Source organism: Alligator mississippiensis, chromosome 1 (genome assembly GCF_030867095.1).
Source record: "Alligator mississippiensis isolate rAllMis1 chromosome 1, rAllMis1, whole genome shotgun sequence".
Taxonomy (NCBI): Eukaryota; Metazoa; Chordata; order Crocodylia; family Alligatoridae; genus Alligator; species Alligator mississippiensis.
In genome coordinates this window covers 201,396,894-201,414,953 of record NC_081824.1, presented here as the reverse complement: position 1 = coordinate 201,414,953, position 18,060 = coordinate 201,396,894, and the positions used below count along the sequence as shown (strand labels likewise).

The following is an 18,060-nucleotide window of genomic DNA, read 5'->3' as shown; positions in this document are numbered from 1 at the left end:
GTACGGACTTGCAGGCAGCCCCCAACAAACAGTTGTGGTTGATGACAGTGACCACAAGGCCTTGACCTTTATGTGGCACTGGCATACCAATCAGTTCCACCTGTGCTCCTGCATGTGGCCTGACAGGCTCTCAAAAATGCATGCACTGGAGCGCCTACTCTGAACAAACTGCGTGAGGACCTTGGCCTCACCCCACAGCACAATGAGGGCTGCAGTCTCCTCCTAGGACCAGTTGCAGCCCCAGGGGACAGTGTGTGGCTTTGGGGAGGACATCATTATGGCTCCCTCAATGACCTGCTGGGCCTCCGCATGGCAGTCCTGGTATTGGTGGTTATGGGCAGCTGCCTACAGCACCCAGCACAGGGGTACAGCATGAAGCAGGCGGGCATGCAGCAAGGGTATGCTGGGCACCAGCAGTGGGGTCTAGGCAGGCTGCTGCTGGTGGCCAGCTGGAATGGGACCCCGTAATCAGAGGCTGGCTACAGGTATCCTAGGGTGCTGCCGGGCCTGGCAGGTGCTTGCAACACCCAGTGCAACATGACGGCACAGACCTAGCAACTGTGAAGTATCATAGTGCCAAGGACCAGCACCAGGGCCTGGGCAAGCTGCTGTGGCTGGTCTGGGTCCTCTGCAGTGACACACAGGGGCCCCAGAGCCCCAGCGTCCCTGCAGGCTTTTAAGGGCCTGGGGCTGGGGCAGGCAAAGAGCTGTCCCACCCCTGGGGCTGGAGAGGCCCTGGGGTGGGGTTGAGGGTGGCCCCCTAGTGGTGGAGCAAATTTGCTCCCAGTCAGTGTCTACACATAAGTTACTGCACAGTACTGGCAGTCCTCGACTTACAATGTTTTGAGTTACAACGTTTCACGCTTATAACATTTATAAATTGACACCGTTTCATTTCTGTGATGTCAGTTTTGACTTTACAGCACTTGATCCAATGTGATGACATGCCAGCAAACAAGTTCGCTGTGTCACTCATCTCCCTAGAGAACATCTGTCCAAACTTCCTTGGACACTTTCTTTAAGAAAGCAGACAAGACTCCAGAAAAACCTGCAGCCAAGACTCCTGAGAAGACTGCAGCCAAGAACCCTTCAAAAAGTCCAGCAAAATCACCTCAAAGTCCTTCCAAATCAATATGATTGCTATTTACAATATAAATGCATTAATGTTGCTATGTTACTCATCTATAATTGATCGAGTACAAAATTCTGGGGTATTTTTGGTGGAAATAGGGTATCAGGGCTTGGTTCAAGAACTAATCTCCCATTTATAATATTGTTTCTTATGAGAAAATTGGTTCTGAGTTACTATGTTTTGACTTAAGATGTGGTTTTCAGGAACCAGTTGTGTCATAAGTCTGAGGACTGCCTGCAACTAATTTACTCATGATTAGAGAAAATTACTGCACAGTAAGCATCTGCACATGTAGACATGGGCACTTATTGTGCAGTAATTTGCTCTACTGTGCAGTAAAGTGTCTTGTGTAGATGCACCCACTGTCACCCAAATTACCGGCCACCTTCAGAATTTCAACCAATTCTTCCCTGTTTGTATGTAGCAAGTTGAGGAGAGCTTTCCCCCTGGTTGGTCTCTTCACCACCAATACCAAAAAGGTTATCTCCAACACACCCCAAGAATTTGCTAGACTGACTGTGTGCTGCTGTGTTTCTCTCCTAGCAAATGTCCTGGTAATTCAAGTCCCTCATGAGAAGCAGGTTGTGCAGCTTGGAAACTTCCATCAGGTGTTTAAAGAAGCCTTCATTCACCTCTCCCTCCTCATTTGGTGGCTTATAGCAGATGGCCACTGTGATACCTTCTGCTCTCTCTTCTGACCTTTACCCAGGTTCTCAGAAGTCCTGCCTCCCACTTCATACTGCACCTTACAACACACATACTTCTTCTTTATACATAGGGCAACACCTTCTTTTTCCCCCGCCTGTCTTTTCTGAACACAGTTTACACATTCATAACAGTAATATGAACTATCCTACCACATCTTTGTTATCCCAAGTTTATCTTAATTCCATGATTAATCTCCAATGCTTCCCATTTATTCCTCATGCTTTTTGTTTCAATATATAAATATTTCAAGTCACTTACCAGTTGTCCTAATTTTCTGCCTGGGAACATTGCTATGGCTTCCACTATTGCCTCCCCTTATTAGAGGTCTCCTGACCCTTTACTTTCCTCTGGGCTTTGTCTCTAGCCCCGGTGAACCTAGTTTAAAGCCCTCCTCACTAGGTTTATGTTAGCAAGCCTGGAAGCAAAGACACCTTTTCACCTTTTCATAAGGTGGATCCTTTTTCTTCCCAGTAATCCTGCGCACACACACACACACACACACACATACACACTATTGCAAAACACGGAGCACAGTGAGCACTGGCAGAATGCTTAAAAAGGTCTCAGAGTATGCAAAAAAATGCCACCCTATTCCTACATTCTGCAATGGGTATGACTCCTCCTCCCAAGCCACAATCCAACTGAATTCCCCATCTAGTTCTAGCTATAATAAACTGGAAGATACACAGACTCCTAAAGTTTATTATTTCCACTCCTTCCATTACTAAAATATTCAAAATTATACTGTAGCATACAGCACAACATATTATAAGGAAAAAATAATCATAATTTCTAACCTGACAGCTGTGAATGTGTCCTTGCCTTTGTCTTCCTTCTCACTGCATTTCTTCTATTATTTGTTTCTTTCCTTCAATCTCTCACTTTCACTTTCATAGCAGTCTTATTTTCTCCTCACTTACTGTTTTCCCTTCTCCTTCTTCATATGAATAGTACATCCCATTATCCCTGGCCCTAATATTCTCCCAGATATAGGTATCTTCTCCCCCTCCCCCACCCATCTCTCCCTTTTCCCTCTCACACTTCTCCAGTGTCCTTATCAATTGCTTATTTTCCTTTTACATACATGTGCATGAAGGAAAGCCTTCCTCCCTCATCCCCAAACCGGTTTCTTTCCTTTGGGGAAATTGAGAATAGCTATCACAGAATTTAAAAAAAAAAACCATAGAGGACACTAATTATTCTGAAATAAATTGACTGTTACTCTAGAGCAGCACCCAGGGAGCTATTGTGGGCAATTTCCCTGTGCAGGCAAGCCCTAATTTCACACTCTCTTTCTTCCATCTTCCTCTATCCCTCCTCCCTTCTCTCACCCTCATTTTCCCCTGCCACATCCTCTGAATGTCCATTTTCTAGACATGTAGCACACCCAAGATCATGGGCTTCAAGTCCTGCAAATCCCCCATCTTTACTATTGCTCCTTGCATGGGGACCTACCTGCTACCCACTAAATATACACTTTCTGCAGTGCCCCCATCCTCACTACTGGCTGCAAGTCTGTTAAATGCTCTTGAATTTATTCCATCATGATGCAAAATTCTAGGGCATCTACTGGGAGTTGCAAAAAAGTCCCTATTATTATTGTGATGGGTCAGAAATAAATGCCAATATGGGACAGCTGCAGCATCAGACTAATTCAAGCCCCAATGCCATAATAGTCTGTGCTTCCAAATGTACTTCTGATAATTTGTTACAGCTGAAGCTTATGTACTCTAGGGAAATTTCAGTGGTTTTTATTTACCAGAGTTATTCATGTTGTGTCATATTATTGCTGGAAGAGTTTTCAAAATGATTAGACTTCAGCAGGTTGCAGAATGATGTGTTTTATATGTTTCTGAATTGATCACATTTCTCCCAGGCTCATGTTTTTAATTTAGATTGCACAAACAATTTAGAAACTCCATTATCCAGAGACCTTTGTATAACATTTTGGTTACAGTGACTCTTTATGGCCCCTTAGCCATTGCAGAAAGATAACCTTTAATATACCACTACATTTTAAGAAAAAATGTCCATTATTTTACCACTTAAGAAGTACATGAGTCTCTCGGTGCATGTGTCCAACACAAAAAATGAAAAGAAATCTAAATGAGTTGGGCATCCAACTCCTGTTGAACTCCCATTGGCTTTCAACACCTAACAACTTTAGGCACCTTTGAAAATCCCAGCTTTGTTCCATAATAGATCAAACTAAATTTTATGTCAGTCCACGTCATCCACCACTGCACAATGTGAGGGGTGTGTAAATAGGGTTTCATATTGCTGTTCAGCAATTTAGTAATTTGCACTTGAATTGCATAAATGCACCAACTCCAGCTGTTTCAGACAAAAAGCTTGATTAATAGATATGCAAGAATAGTTGGGATAGATTTAGACAAGATTTGGGGTATTCCAGCACCCTTTGTTGGTGCCCAAAGAAGAGACCCAAGGAAAGGTACTATGATGCCTGAAAGCTTATCTACATCTATCCCAATTATGCAGTTGATCCATGTGACAGGGGGCCACCCTGAGGCCGACCTCTGCATTAGGCCTACCCACCTGTTTTGGGCAGTCCGCCCACCTATCTCACCTGCCATGACTTACTGGTAAATAATTAAGTTGTTCATTAAGCGGGAAGCTGCCCTTCATGCACCAAGCTATACCAGATGGTGCATACACGCTACAACCTTCCCTACACGTGTCCCATGCCTCGCAGCTGTTACTACCGTCATCAACTCTATACACCCCTGGCGTTGAGCCCTCTGGCTCCTGTGTGTCTGCAACACACAGGCACTGAGTTCCCTAGTGACTGGTTTTCTGTGCCTCTCTTGTGGATGCCTGGCTCAGTGCCTCTCTCCTGGGCACGTGGTTCTGCACCCCTCTGGATGCATCCCTCTGGTGCTATGGGTGCTGTGTCCCTCTAGCTCTATGTTTGCTGTGCCTGACCCTGGGCTCTACCAAAGCATATGCCCTCTCTCTCCAGGCACTAATAAGGCTCCAAACCTCCCCTTCCAGCCTCATCTTGATCCTCCAGGGTAAACATGAACACAAACACAAGCCCCTAGGCTATAACTTAAAAACTAGCAATAACAAGTGTCTCTTTAAGGGGACAAACTTCCACTCAGCGTAACATGCCCCTATTGTAGGTACCTGGGGGTCTCACTGTAGTCATGTAGCACCTAGATAGCAGAGCAGGCCATACTGGAAGAGCTAGGCAGGCAGCATCAGGTCTCAAGTAGCTTCAGCAGGCAGAAGCTCCTTCCCTGCCAGTTGCCAGAGAGAGTGTGTGTATTTGCTAGCTACAGCCTGGGCTCATATATCCCAGAACCCTGTCGCCTGCCAGTCCAGTGACATCAGCATGTGTGGCCCTGTCGCAGGGCACCTCGGTGCCCTGCTCCTAGAAAGGAGAAACTGCCAGGGAGCGAGTGAGCGCGCCCTGGCCTGACATAACAAGCCCAGCTGAGGCTTGCTCAGGTAATGAGCCCAGCTGCGGGCTGCCGGAGCAACCAAGCGGAGCCAGCTGCCTGTAGGGGGCAGGGCCTGGCCCTTTTAAAGCCCAGGGCTGAGGCCAGGCTGGCAGTTCTCTGCCAGCAGCCGGAGAGGCAGGAGCTCATTCAGCCAAGATATGGGAAGGAGCCTGAGTTGCAAGTACAGCTCATGATAGCCCTGGAGGCTCGAGCTACGATACTGAGTTATGGCCGTGCGGCTTGTGGTTATGTTACAGCCTAGGGGCTTGTGGTTTTGCGTTGTGTTTGTGTTATTACACCCAGAGGCTTGGGTGAGGCTGTAGGGGTTGGAGGAGGCCTCAATCACAGGGACCCCAGAGAGTGTGGGGTGCCCTAGCGCCAAGAGGGCGCATTATTTGAATAGCGCCAGGGAAGGCGCAGCTCGCACGCCAGTGCGTGAGCGACTGGTGGCGAGGAGCGCGGCCAGTGGGTCGCGGGCGCAACCGGTGGGTTGCAGGCGGGGGGGACCGAGACCCCAGATTGCGTGCGGGGTACATAGACCCCAGCCCCAGAGAGGAGCGATTGAGCCCAAGTGGGGGCATAGGACTTATAGGGACCTGCAGCAGTGTGCGGGGACCCCGGCGCCCAGGAGGGCGCAGCATACAGGGTGTATAGACCCGGCCCTAGGGAGGGGCATTTCTGAAGCCCCAGCGTGGGCAGGGCGAGCTCCCAGGACGGGGGCCATTTTGTGAGCCCAAGCGGGGCACAGCCAGACGCCAGTGAGGGCGCAGTTTATAGGGGCATAGACCCCAGCCCCAGAGAGGGGCGATTGAGCCCAAGTGTGGGCATAGGGAGCCCAAGTGTGGGCATAGGGAGCCCCAAAAAGGGGGCAGCATAGTGAGTCTCCGAAAAGGGGCAGAAGAGAGATGACAGCACTTACATCTGTGAGGCTTGGGCTGCGGTATTAGGGGAGGTTGGAGCCGCAGAGCGCCCCCCCCGGCATCGGGGCATTATAATGGGCAGCCTCCCGCTAATTAATTAATTAACATCAAGATGTGGCAGGCGAGAAGGCAGGCGGTTGCTGCAGGAACAGGTGAGCGGGCCGCAACTTGGCTCGGAAGCAATGCCTGTTACAGGCCCATTACCCCCTTAGGCTGTTACCCCAGCAACCTGCAGCTGGAGAGCTCTGCTTAGTCTGCTGAGCTCCCTAGCCAGGCTTCTTCAGCCTTAAGGAGCAGGCACATCTTAGTACCCTGCTACAGTCCAATAAAAGACATCACCCACAAGAATTTTTGCCTTTTGCATATGTCTTGAACCGTCACAGATACAACATTATTTCAACACTACTGAAAAACAGATAACCTTTCCACTATTTCATAAACATTAACCAGATTGGACTTTGTTGGATCCGTGGAGACATTGGGCAGGTTCCCACATGCAGGAGCATGCAGTTTGTGGCAGGAAATCCTGGTAGCAAAGAAAAAACAAACCGAAAAAAAACTTCTGGGGGAAAAAAGCAGCACAGAGCACACACATCAGTAGCATGCACCAGAACAAATGGACAGCTGGCCAGCCAGTGCAATGTTCCGGCTTCAAGCCAGGCTCCATGCTGCTGGATCTGCACCCCTGCTGCACCAGGACACCAAGTAATACTGCGCTGGGCCCAGCAGCCTTACCTGGGGTCCTGGGGGCCTCCTGGGGCTGCAGCAGTGGCAATCCTGCTGCTCAGAGCTTGGCCAGCAGCCAGAGTGTGGCTTTAGCCGGCCAGGCTCCAGTTTGGAATGGCATGCACTGCCTCCACGTGCACCACTCCAGTATTTTTTTCCCATGAGTGTTTTTGACCTCTGGATATCCAGGGGTCAAAAAAAAAAACCCCTGCCCTGCTCCCTTGCAGCACAGAGAACAGCTGAATGTGCAGTATGTGGTGCCGCAGACACATCACATACTGCAGAGCCACACTTGTCTGGATGCGACCTACAAGTGCACATCCCTGCATGTGGGTACCCACCCCCTGAGTTTCGGCGTCAGTCTCTCTCCACTGAAAATGACCTATTATCAATCCCCAAATGAAAATAACTAAGGGCATTAGTATGATACCATGGTGTTGCTTGGGGAGAAAACTACCGTCTCAGGTTGGTTGTGTCCGAGACACACAGGACTTTAAACAAAAATAAATCAATGCCAACACCTTCCATTGTACCAAGAAGCTAATAAGAAGGCCGGTGAAATGGTCATTTTTCAATCTAATTTTCAGTCGATATTTTCAATTCTTTTAAGTTCAAGGATACAAGAGAACAAAAGCCATTGCACACCTACCGAGAATTTTCCTTGTGTGCTCACCTTGACAGAGTTTGAATTAGTTGAGTCTTATAAAATATTAGCACTAAAATCAGACAGCCAATTCCGCTACAACAACATGTTCGTACTAAATGTCACAAGCCTGATTAAACAAGCCAATCACTTTGGATTTTTATTAGTTGAGCTGATCACTCTATTTTCAAAAAATTCAGTCTCTGTAATAGTGAGCTCTTACAGCCAAGTGGATGGATCAGTCTTTGGTTCTCAATCAGTCAGAATGCAATTGATCCTACTATTCCCATACATCTATAGATCTCACATTGGTTTCTGTGGGAGTTTTTTGGTCTATAAGGTAAGCAGAAGCAAGAATACTGATCTCTGACCAAATAACACTTTTTTAAGTGGTCCACTGTGAAGGGCATGCATGTTGCACTAATTTATATAAACTTTAAAAAAATGTGCGTGCTGTTAAAAAAAAAAGCTGGGGTCAGGGGGAGACAGGACATACTTCTTATAGCATTGTGTATGAAATACAACCCAGAAAACGGCTCTGGTGTTTATATCCCAGTGTAGCTTTGAAATAGCCATCTCTGAATTTTTTTGTGTGTAGTACTGATCTCTTCCCACTATACAGTAATTCTGGGAAATCCTAGTCTCTTTCCTTTTTCCTGCTGATACTACTAATTGTGAAATTTTATTGCAGATATTTTAAAAAAAAGATGTTTTGAGGTGGAAAGGACAATATAGCATTCTGTAAATCTGGGTTCAGTTCCAGTCTCTGCCAGAGCCTTCCTTTGTGATCTTGAATAAACTCAGGGATTCAAAATTTCAAAATCCAAAATCCACAACATGTTCACACCTGGCTCCTTTGAGTGAAGCACCTAAAAGAAGTGGCCAGATTTTTGTATGCGCTGAATTCATCACACCTTGTAAGGTCCTTCTCTCAAGCCTTCGTTGGTGCCTGATCCCAAGTTTGGAAAGTCTGGTCATTAACTTCTATGGGACTCAGTTTAATCACCTGTAATCTAAGAACAGCAAACATTATCTATGATAAGAAAAATACATATGCTATAATATATTAAGTGGTTGAAGTACTGTCATTGTATTGTCTTCTTTTCTTTAGCTAAAAACAGACAGATCATCTTTAAATTAAAACAGAATATCAAGCTTATATTAATACACTTCATTCAGAAAATTACAGAAGTCATCCCTAAGTCTTGCAGGAAGATGTGTGGAGCAAAAACATAATGCAGCCCAAAGAGAGACTGGCTGTCTCAAGAGAGTGTTAATGGAATACTGGAATCCAAGTCAACAGGGAAGAAAAGTTCAGGCCTATAAAGACTTTGTGGCCTTTGTTAAACCAAAGTTTGGGTTTGTTTGGGGGCATTTTTTGTCTGAAGTTTCCTTAGCTGTAGCAGATGAATAACTGGTCATATCTGAATGTCACAACCTGAGTGCTATCAAAAAGAAATCAATACTTAATTCCTGCTAGTATCTGCTTCACTTTCATTGTGTGCTATCACAGACATTAGTCATGTACAGTAAAAGAGACCTAAAGAAAAAGGACAAGGCCTAGCTTTCTGTGTCTTTTGGGAAAAATTATGCCTGGAACAAGCAGACAAAATTCCATTAACTTACAGGCTTACATCCAGACTGAATTGTGCCCTGCGAGTTTAAAAAGTCCACGTTAGATGCAGCTGGTTTAACCCTTGAACTACAAAGAAGTGAACAAGTTTTCAGCCTTATTCAAACACGGTTTAATACACAAGTTAGAAAGGTAAAATGCCTAAGGATACAAGCAAATACTCTTTCCAAATCTGTGCACTTTGTGTTTGTGTATTTGTCGTGTGGCATCTAAATTGGGAACGTGAATGTGTTTGTATTCTGTTTTGCAAGGTATCTACTAGGAACCTCTATAACATGTTTCACTTAAAATTTATATTTCCTTTTTTATAAGACAGAACTGAATATTTATGCTTCATGTGTTTTTCAAAAATTAGGCAAGAGATCTTGCTGTGAAGTGATACATTTTTTCACTTTTGAGAGCAGTAGATAATTTTGATCTAGACTCTTTTAGCCCACTAAATGGCACAAACTCCTGAAAGGTATAAAGCAAAAATCAAGAAAGCTTACATATAAACCTGGATAGCAAAGTAAGGTTCTAGCTTACTTGAAAGTTTAGAGTGTAACTACTCAGTTGATTACAGACATATGTGGAAACTTCCAGACTAGTTCTGAACATACTAGTAGGTATACACTCAGTATTCAGATTTTCTAGACAGGGCTTCATTATGCCTACATGTCTTGTTTATTATAAAAATCAAAGAAAGATCAAAATCACTGAGGTTTATAGGAGAGTGAGTTAAAACATTTTTATATTTGTAGTTTCATTGGCATTGACATCTTTTTGCCATTTCTCTTTGTGATCAGGAAAAAGGGTGGAAAATGTTGACGGGGAAAATGTTTCATTAAAAAAAAAAAATTATGAAAATTTTCACAAACTTGCATCTCATTTTCCAGCCAGCTGTAGTTCTGGATTCCAGAGCTATAAAACAATAATTTCTCAAGCTCTACTTTCTTTTTCTTTGTGAAGTTATTTTCCTGCTGGCTCGCGTTATTGATTCCCACTGCAGGGTTCTCTGTAAATTTCAACCCTCCACGTGGCAACACATTTTTCAAAACATATAACTCAATTTAGCTTCTAATTTAAACAAAGCCTCTATGGGCATACAACACAATGTGCCATCATTTGCCAGGGACTAATATGACCCCCACTGCCACAGTATTGCAAGCATATTCATCCTCATAGCATTCTTGCAAAGTAGGGAAATATTATCATCTCCCTTTTACAGACAGAGAAGCAAGACACAAGAAAATTAAGGGTGTTTATTAGACATACTCGGGGAGCTGGGGAGGGGGAGGGAGACAATTTAATTAGTGAGCCACACTAAGTGCCCAAGTGTCATGTGTATCAGCGTCCCCACACTGAAAAATGGTGGTGGAGTGCTTTGAATTAAAGCTCATTGAATGAGCTTTAGTTTAAAGTGCTCCGCTGTCATATTTTTGGTGATACATGTGACACTGGAAGTTGCTGGAGTGTGTTAATTTCCACCCTCCAGCAGACTTGATTAATTAAGTCTGTTCTGACACACTGGACTTACAGCACATCGGAGCAACCTCGTTGCATGTCTATAGGAGCCCTTAGTGATTTGCCCAAGGTCACACGGGATGTTTGCATCGTGGCTGGGAGCTGAACTTCAGTCTATTTAGCATATCTCCAGTCTTAAGCTCAGGACCATATATTCTCTTCAGGCTACTATTATAATATGCACGCACAGTGTGCAAATGCGAATATTCAAAGAGGGTTTTTTTTTTCACTTTGTCTTCATTTGAAAGCTCATAACCCCACAAAAAATTACTTTAACACCCAGCAAGTAAATATTTGACACACACAACCTTGACAATGTATTTTTAAGGATTAAAAAAGAATTAGCTAGGACTGGATATTTTAAATTTTAAAAAGACTTTTCTGCTGGTAGCAAAGATAATATTCTAAAAAATGTTAAATATTTTACAAAGGCATTATCAGTTAAAATGTGGCCATGGCTATATTGTTCAGTCTGTAAAAATATCCAGTTGATTTCCTATAGAAAGAATATTCTGATCTCTTCTGGCCAACTTCTGATCTCAGTCACATTTGTGTAAATCTAGAATAACCAGTGGAATCAATGGTACCATACTCTAGTTTTATAGCAATGTAAGCAGAACTAGAATCTGGCCCATAGAATGCAAGGCACAGACATTTCCATAGTAATAAGACTTTTTATTAAAAGAATACCTTTTCTGATTAGCCTCTGTTGAATTTTCTCAAGAGCCCTGAAACTGGTTATTACCAGTGCAGAGTTTTAAGACATGAGTTTTTACAACACATCTCCAGTTGATGGTCTCCACAGCATCCCACTATTACTAGCCTATTCACATATCAGAGTATTATTACATTTCTTGTATAAAAGAAGTAAGGCCTGGCCCAATTCCTTCTGACTCCCAGTGGGACCCTTCTCATCCAGTTCAATGGTAAGCAGATCAGACCCCTTGGGCACATCCAGTAAAGCTAACCGCACTTTACCATGCATTAGCAGGTACATCACAAACAGGTCCAAGGATTTGACACTTCCCCCCTATGCGGCACTTGTGAGGCCACTGCTGGAGTACTGTGTCCAGTTTTGGGCGCTGAACTTCAAAAGGGATGTAGATAACCTTGAGAGGGTCCAAAGGAGGGCCACTCAAATGGTTAGGTAAAGGCCATACGGGGAGAGATTGAGGGATCTGAATCTCTTCAGCCTCCACAAGACAAGACTGAGAGGTGATCTTGTGGCCATCTACAAATTCATTGGGGGGGGCGGAGGGGGGGACAGCAAGAGATAGGAGATGTTCTGTTTACCAGGGCACCCCTTGTGATAACTAGAAATAATGGCCACAAACCAATGGAGAGCAGATTCAGGTTAGACATCAGGAAGAACTTCTTCACAGTAAGGGTTGCTAGAATCTGGAATGGGCTTCCAGGGGAGGTGGTGCTCTCCCCTACCTTGGGGGTCTTTTAAAAGGAGACTGGACAAGCACCTGGCTGGGGTTACCTGACCTCAGTGCTCTTTCCTGCCTGGGGCAGGGGGTCGGACTCAATGATCTGCTGAGGTGCCTTCCAACCCTAGTATCTATGAATCTATAAGCATTCACGTGCGGTTTGCAATGCCTCAAAGCTGTGTAAGGCACCACAAACTACATGCAGCCACACATGCAACACACCACTAATTTGCAGCATGGTACCAAAATTTGACATAGGGAAATTTCAGTATAAAAAAAAACCACTGCAAAAAAAGTGGCGAATGCAGCAGCAGCGTGCGCCTCCAGAAACAGAGACTGGCCATCCAGAGCCACACTCTAACTGCCGGCCAGACTCCATGCCGCTGGATCAGTGCCGCTGTTGCCCTAGGGGGCCCCCAGCACCCCAGGTAAGGCTTCTGGGGCCAACCCAGGTGCTGACCCCAGCCTCCCCTTACCCCACCCAGGACAATTTGACAAATGCCAGAGCATTTGTGTAGGGGTGTGCCCTGGGGCACAAAGCAGTGGCACAATTATGTACTGCTGCTATTTGTTATGTGGCAAACACACACCCCTGCATATGTGTCTGGATTCACCCTTACAGTACAATGGGGCTATAATCAGGGTACAATAGCTTCCGTGTATATTGTAGGCTTTCCGGCAGGTATACTAGTTTTATGCTAAAAGAATTGAGTAAAAAGGAAAATCTGTAAACAAGGATGCAACACACACTAAAACCTTTATAAACCTCTTTTTTTCCAGATCACTTACCCATCTCCCTGTAAAAGTAATCCCACCACATGCTTTTGAAGGCCTATGAGACACCTTCATAATGTACGTTGGCAGAACGTTTTCCATAGACTTTTCATTAATTTCTCATAAGAAATTCTATCAATAATCCCCATCAAAAGTAATGTCTTTTTATAATAACTGAGAAATTGTGGCTAAAAGTACTATTTGTGAAAAAGGCTCTTGGGATATATAAACCCTGTTATGTCTTTCTCTGCAAAATATATATCATAAAAGGCTCTTTAAAAACATATGGTTTTTTAACATTGGCTAAAGGGAAGATAATGAAACATTAATCATGTTTCAAAGAACTGGATGCATTATGATAACTAATAATAGGCATTTTAAGAGGTACAGAAGATAGATCTCCATCATAAAATGCTATGTGTGCAATGTTAGCTACAGTAAAGCCTATCATTATACATTTTATGTTACGTCCATATAAGATGTATTGCACACCATCAGATAAACTTGGTACCTACAATAGAATACATTTCTGAATTTAAAAAAAACAGGCAGTTACTAATAGCCTTATCAATGAGAGAAGGATTTTCAAAGTGTAATACAACTAGATAATGCTGTCAAAACTTTTGCATCTTTCTTGACAAGTTTCCAGAGGTTTGTCCATCTGCTTAAGTTTCAACACACAAGCAGTTCTAACTAATTGATTAGGATTAGTCATGTCCATACATTTCAGGATGTACACACATCTGTCATATCTTCCTAAGTTTGAATCCAGTCCTGCCAACTCTTACCATTGTAAGTAGTTCTTGATGCAAGTAGTGCATTCATTTGAGTGGGTACCTGATTAGGATTATGCAGGTGCAAAGATAAACAGGATCGAGCCCTTTTGCCCCTTCAGTTTATATTTTCTAAGCACTGGGACTTTGCACACTCAGCCCTTGCTTGCCTCCACTCTTTGTTCTTTACTCTCCTAAGTCAGATCCCTCAGGTGGCTTTAAAACAGATTAGAAATCTCAGGCTATTGATCTTGCTGCTCTTACTCTCCTCTTCAGTCCAACAAAAATATTGAAGGATTTGACCCTTAGTTATTTTAAATTTTATCGTTTTACACCTTGGGCACAATGGAGCAGGCCACTACAGAAGGGAAACTCATTTGTGTAAGTGGAGTGGACTTTGAAGATGGGTCAAGATGGTGGTATTAACTCCCACAGAATCTAAAGAGAAGCACAAACTTCACCATTTTTAGAACAGAATGGAATGAAATAGGATGTTTAATGGTTGAATATTCTGTCCAGATTAATCACCAGTATATACCCTTGTGATCCAGTGAGTGTAAATCAATACAGAATTTACCCTCCTGTAAAGCACTTTGATGTAAATGTTATTTTAATCAATAATTAACAGCACTGAGTAATCCAACTGCACTGTATTTTAATTTGTAACACAGCATGAGACTGCAATGAGAACATGTCATTTAAATCTATAAACCCTGTCTTACCTACATGATTTGATGCTAAGCTTTTCCTGATCATTATGTGTAACATTTCGCTCTTCTTTAGAGCTAACGAGTTGTGTACATTGACATTTTGTTTTCATACAAAGAGATATGATTGATTCCTTCATGTCTCCTTAATGTATTTTGGAGAATGAATGGGTCAGAAGTCACTGACTTTATGTGAAATAAAATCTATCACTTCATAATTTTATTGAGATTTAATGATACTTGGAAAAGAAGTATTTTTTAAAAGAAACTAAATCTCTAAAGCAAGTATTTGGCCATTCATTACATATTAGCAGCTTTTCACCAATTCCAAGTCAAATGAAACACATTGTCACTGCCAGTAAGGGATGGGAAGCCAGTAAAGGAAAATGAGGAACTTGGTAGAATAATACAAACTCAGGCCCCAATTCTTCAAAGGCATATTTAATGTAACACACTGTAAATAGCCTCATGGAAGTCAGCAGTGACTCCTACTGCATAAAATGAAGCACGTGTTTAAGCTTCATGGAAAAAAAGCTTGTATTCTATTCTGTTCAAAGACAAGTCCACATGAAGTAATTACATTCTAAAATCTATCCGTAAATTGTAATGAACACATGCTTCGTTGCATGTGTATATGCATGTACGTTTTGGGGACTTTCCACTGACTTCATTTGGCTTTGGAGCAGGCTTATAACGACATTAACCTTTATTCGTGTATATAAATGGACTTCGGTTGTACTCCTGAAAAAAGCGGAAGTTTACAGGATCAGGCTCACTTGGTCCATGTTAGTCTTTGGTTTTCAGTCAGAACTACATTTACAATGAGTTTGCAACCTGGAGATTGAATGTAATGGGGATACTTCGTCAAAGGGGATAACATCTTTCTAGCTGGATTCTTCAAAATGCTGAACTTTCTCAATTTCCACTGAAGTCAGTCTCAGAATTTAGGTCCTTCATCCTGTTGCAGAGCAAGAACTAGTATTTTTTAAAGCAATATGAACAATGAAATTAGCAACTGATTTGTGACACCTCTTTTCATTAATTCATTGTTTTGTATGCCTTTTTGTTGCAGTGAAATCTTTCAACATGACCCTCTAGGAAGAACAGAAGCTTGTGCATGTGACAGCCTTTCTACTTTGTCTGAAACGTAAGCATAAGCTAAAAGCAAAACCTTAAAACTATGATTTATGACTCTCAAGGAGTAAAAAACATGTAGAAGAAATGATCATAGGCCAAATCCTGCTAATTTAATTCAATAGACTGTGGTTCAGACACATGCTAAGAATAATTTATCTCTAAGATGTTGTATTAAACTGGAAACATATTTATAAAGTCTTTAAATCCCAGTAGCCAGAGCCAACTTGGTTATTTAGGTGTTGAAATATAAGCATTGGAGCATCCAGGAGCCTAGCCCCAAGAGGCACTCAAAATTGATTAGGTTCATGCACCTAGACATCCTATGCAGAGAATGGGGAGAGATAGACAGTGACCCCTCCAACTGGGCAATTCAGAAAGCCCAGAGTCACCCAAAAGGGAGGGGAAAAAAGTTATAAAGCAGTTTCTTTTTTCAGATTAATTTTTGAAAGCCTGTACAATTTAAACATGTTGCTTAACATGCACAAACCCTTTTTTGAGGGGTTTTTTAATTGTTATTTCTGAAGCAGAATATAAATTACTTTTACAATGGAATTTCATAATGTTGGTATCAGGGAGAAAAGTGCTGTAGCAATGGTCAGTCACCAGCATGATATTAAATATCAAATTTAATTAATAACTACAGACTTAATTCTCCATTTGATTGAAGGAGTTTTATACCAACCGTGGTCAAGGGAGTTCTTTTGGCTTAAAACCAGTAAGACTTAGTACATAATCATGCCTTTGGGGACAAAATCCCACAGCCTTTGCTCAGAAGAGAAGGCTGTTGGAGTCAATATAGATGTTCACATAAGTAAAATATGAAGGACTAGCTTCTTGGTCCCCACTCAGTCCAACTTCCATTGCAGTTCAGGATGGTTTGTGTAAGAGGTGCAGGATTCAGCCTGATGCTTACACATATTGTTCAGCTTTGAAACAGCAAGGGCTGTTTACAGTCTGCTCATCTTCCAGAACTATGAGTTGAGCAAAAAAGCTATCCTTTCAGCATTGTAGAAGAACTATAGGAGAGCACACAAAGTTTGAATGCTCTGTAAGTCTAAGATTGTCTAAGTCCTGTTACCCCAGAAAACCATTCATATACATGTCTACTACATGGGCAAGATGAGTACTGGTCATGGATAGTTTCCATCAGCTATCCTTAATACATGAACTGGGAGTGGAAGTAAACCAATATGTTGAAAACAGCAAGTAAGTCACATACGTGCTTGGGGAGATGGGACTAGAATTGGTATGCTCCCACAACAAAAAGAGGCCCGTAACATAAACTGAAGGAGTATTCTTTTAGGTAAGACATAGGTCTTACCACCCTCTTTCTGAACCAGCCACTAAAAATCAATGCATCACATACACTGCGGGTATATACTGACATACAACAGTTGCAGTGACATCAAAGGATAGTAATAAAAATTGTCACGATGCAGCTAGGGGGAGGGGTTTGTGGTGTGTCTCTACCTGGAAGAGGGATGACTATTCAGCCTTAATTGTGTAGTAAGTTCCACTGAGGTGGATACCACTAGCCTGAATTGCACAGATCCAATCAGGGCCTAATTTAATCAAAATAGTAATAAAATACTATTTATTCTTATTGGTATTGTAATCAAGTCACAGAGGCCATGTGATAAACCAATGTCCCATTGTGTTGGGCATGATACAAAACACAGAACAAAGGTCTTTACGGTCTTTACCCCTAAAGAGCATGCATAGGATAGCACCACACTAATTCACATCAGTGACAGGGAGATCCAGTTCAGCCTACCTTAAAAATCACCAGACTTTGTAAGCTCAGAAACATACTGCCTCCTTACTGGTTCATTTCAACACTTATAACCTGATTTTATTCTCAGTTCTATTTTATAACACACTAGAGGCATATTTTAGAACACCTGATATTCTAGCAATGCGAGACCCTTATTGTGCTCTGCTAAGGCCTCTTCACTGAGCAGACCAGTTGTTAATGGGGACTAGCTAAGTGTTGGTTCTCCCAAAATATATGATTAAATTGCTGAAATTTTTTCCCTTCTTTATAGATGAATCCTGAGCACAAATAATTTGTTGCATATTGAACATGGAGCATTCAAAAATCTGCCAAAACTTAAATATTTGTAAGAAGTATTCTTTTTTCTTTTCCCTTTTTCTTCACCCCAAAATAGAGCAGTTTACTAAAAAAAGCAAGGACAAAAGGACAGTTGTTTTCCAGCTTTTTTACACTACTGTACACAAAATCCATGCAACATTTACTGCAGCATTAACCAGTCATGAGATTCTGTAATAGGCATAAAAGGAAATTAACCCTGGTCAGACGAATAATAGGCACAATTGTACTGAAGTCTGCTAATTAGTTCCACTATGCACTAGCACCTAGAATAAAATTCTTTGAAGGGCAAAGTGGCATGCAAAAGTGTGACTAAAAGCCTGCTTTACAAGTGCAATATATATTACATGTGCTGTCTCCTTCCTGGGGCTTTCAGTTTTCACACCTTTTAATTTTC

The 18,060-nt window shown here is 42.6% G+C and overlaps 1 protein-coding gene across 1 annotated transcript in view; it reads left to right on the top strand.

Annotated features, from left to right (window-relative positions):
- The first annotated feature begins 8,869 nt into the window (after window positions 1–8,869).
- LOC102567017 (lutropin-choriogonadotropic hormone receptor) overlaps window positions 8,870–18,060 on the top strand; it is a 37,033-nt gene continuing 27,842 nt past the window's right edge. Inside the window, 4 exon segments of the mRNA XM_059724266.1 lie at window positions 8,870–8,952; window positions 12,943–13,014; window positions 15,489–15,563; window positions 17,602–17,673. Of these exon segments, the coding sequence (XP_059580249.1) occupies window positions 8,870–8,952; window positions 12,943–13,014; window positions 15,489–15,563; window positions 17,602–17,673 (302 nt within the window).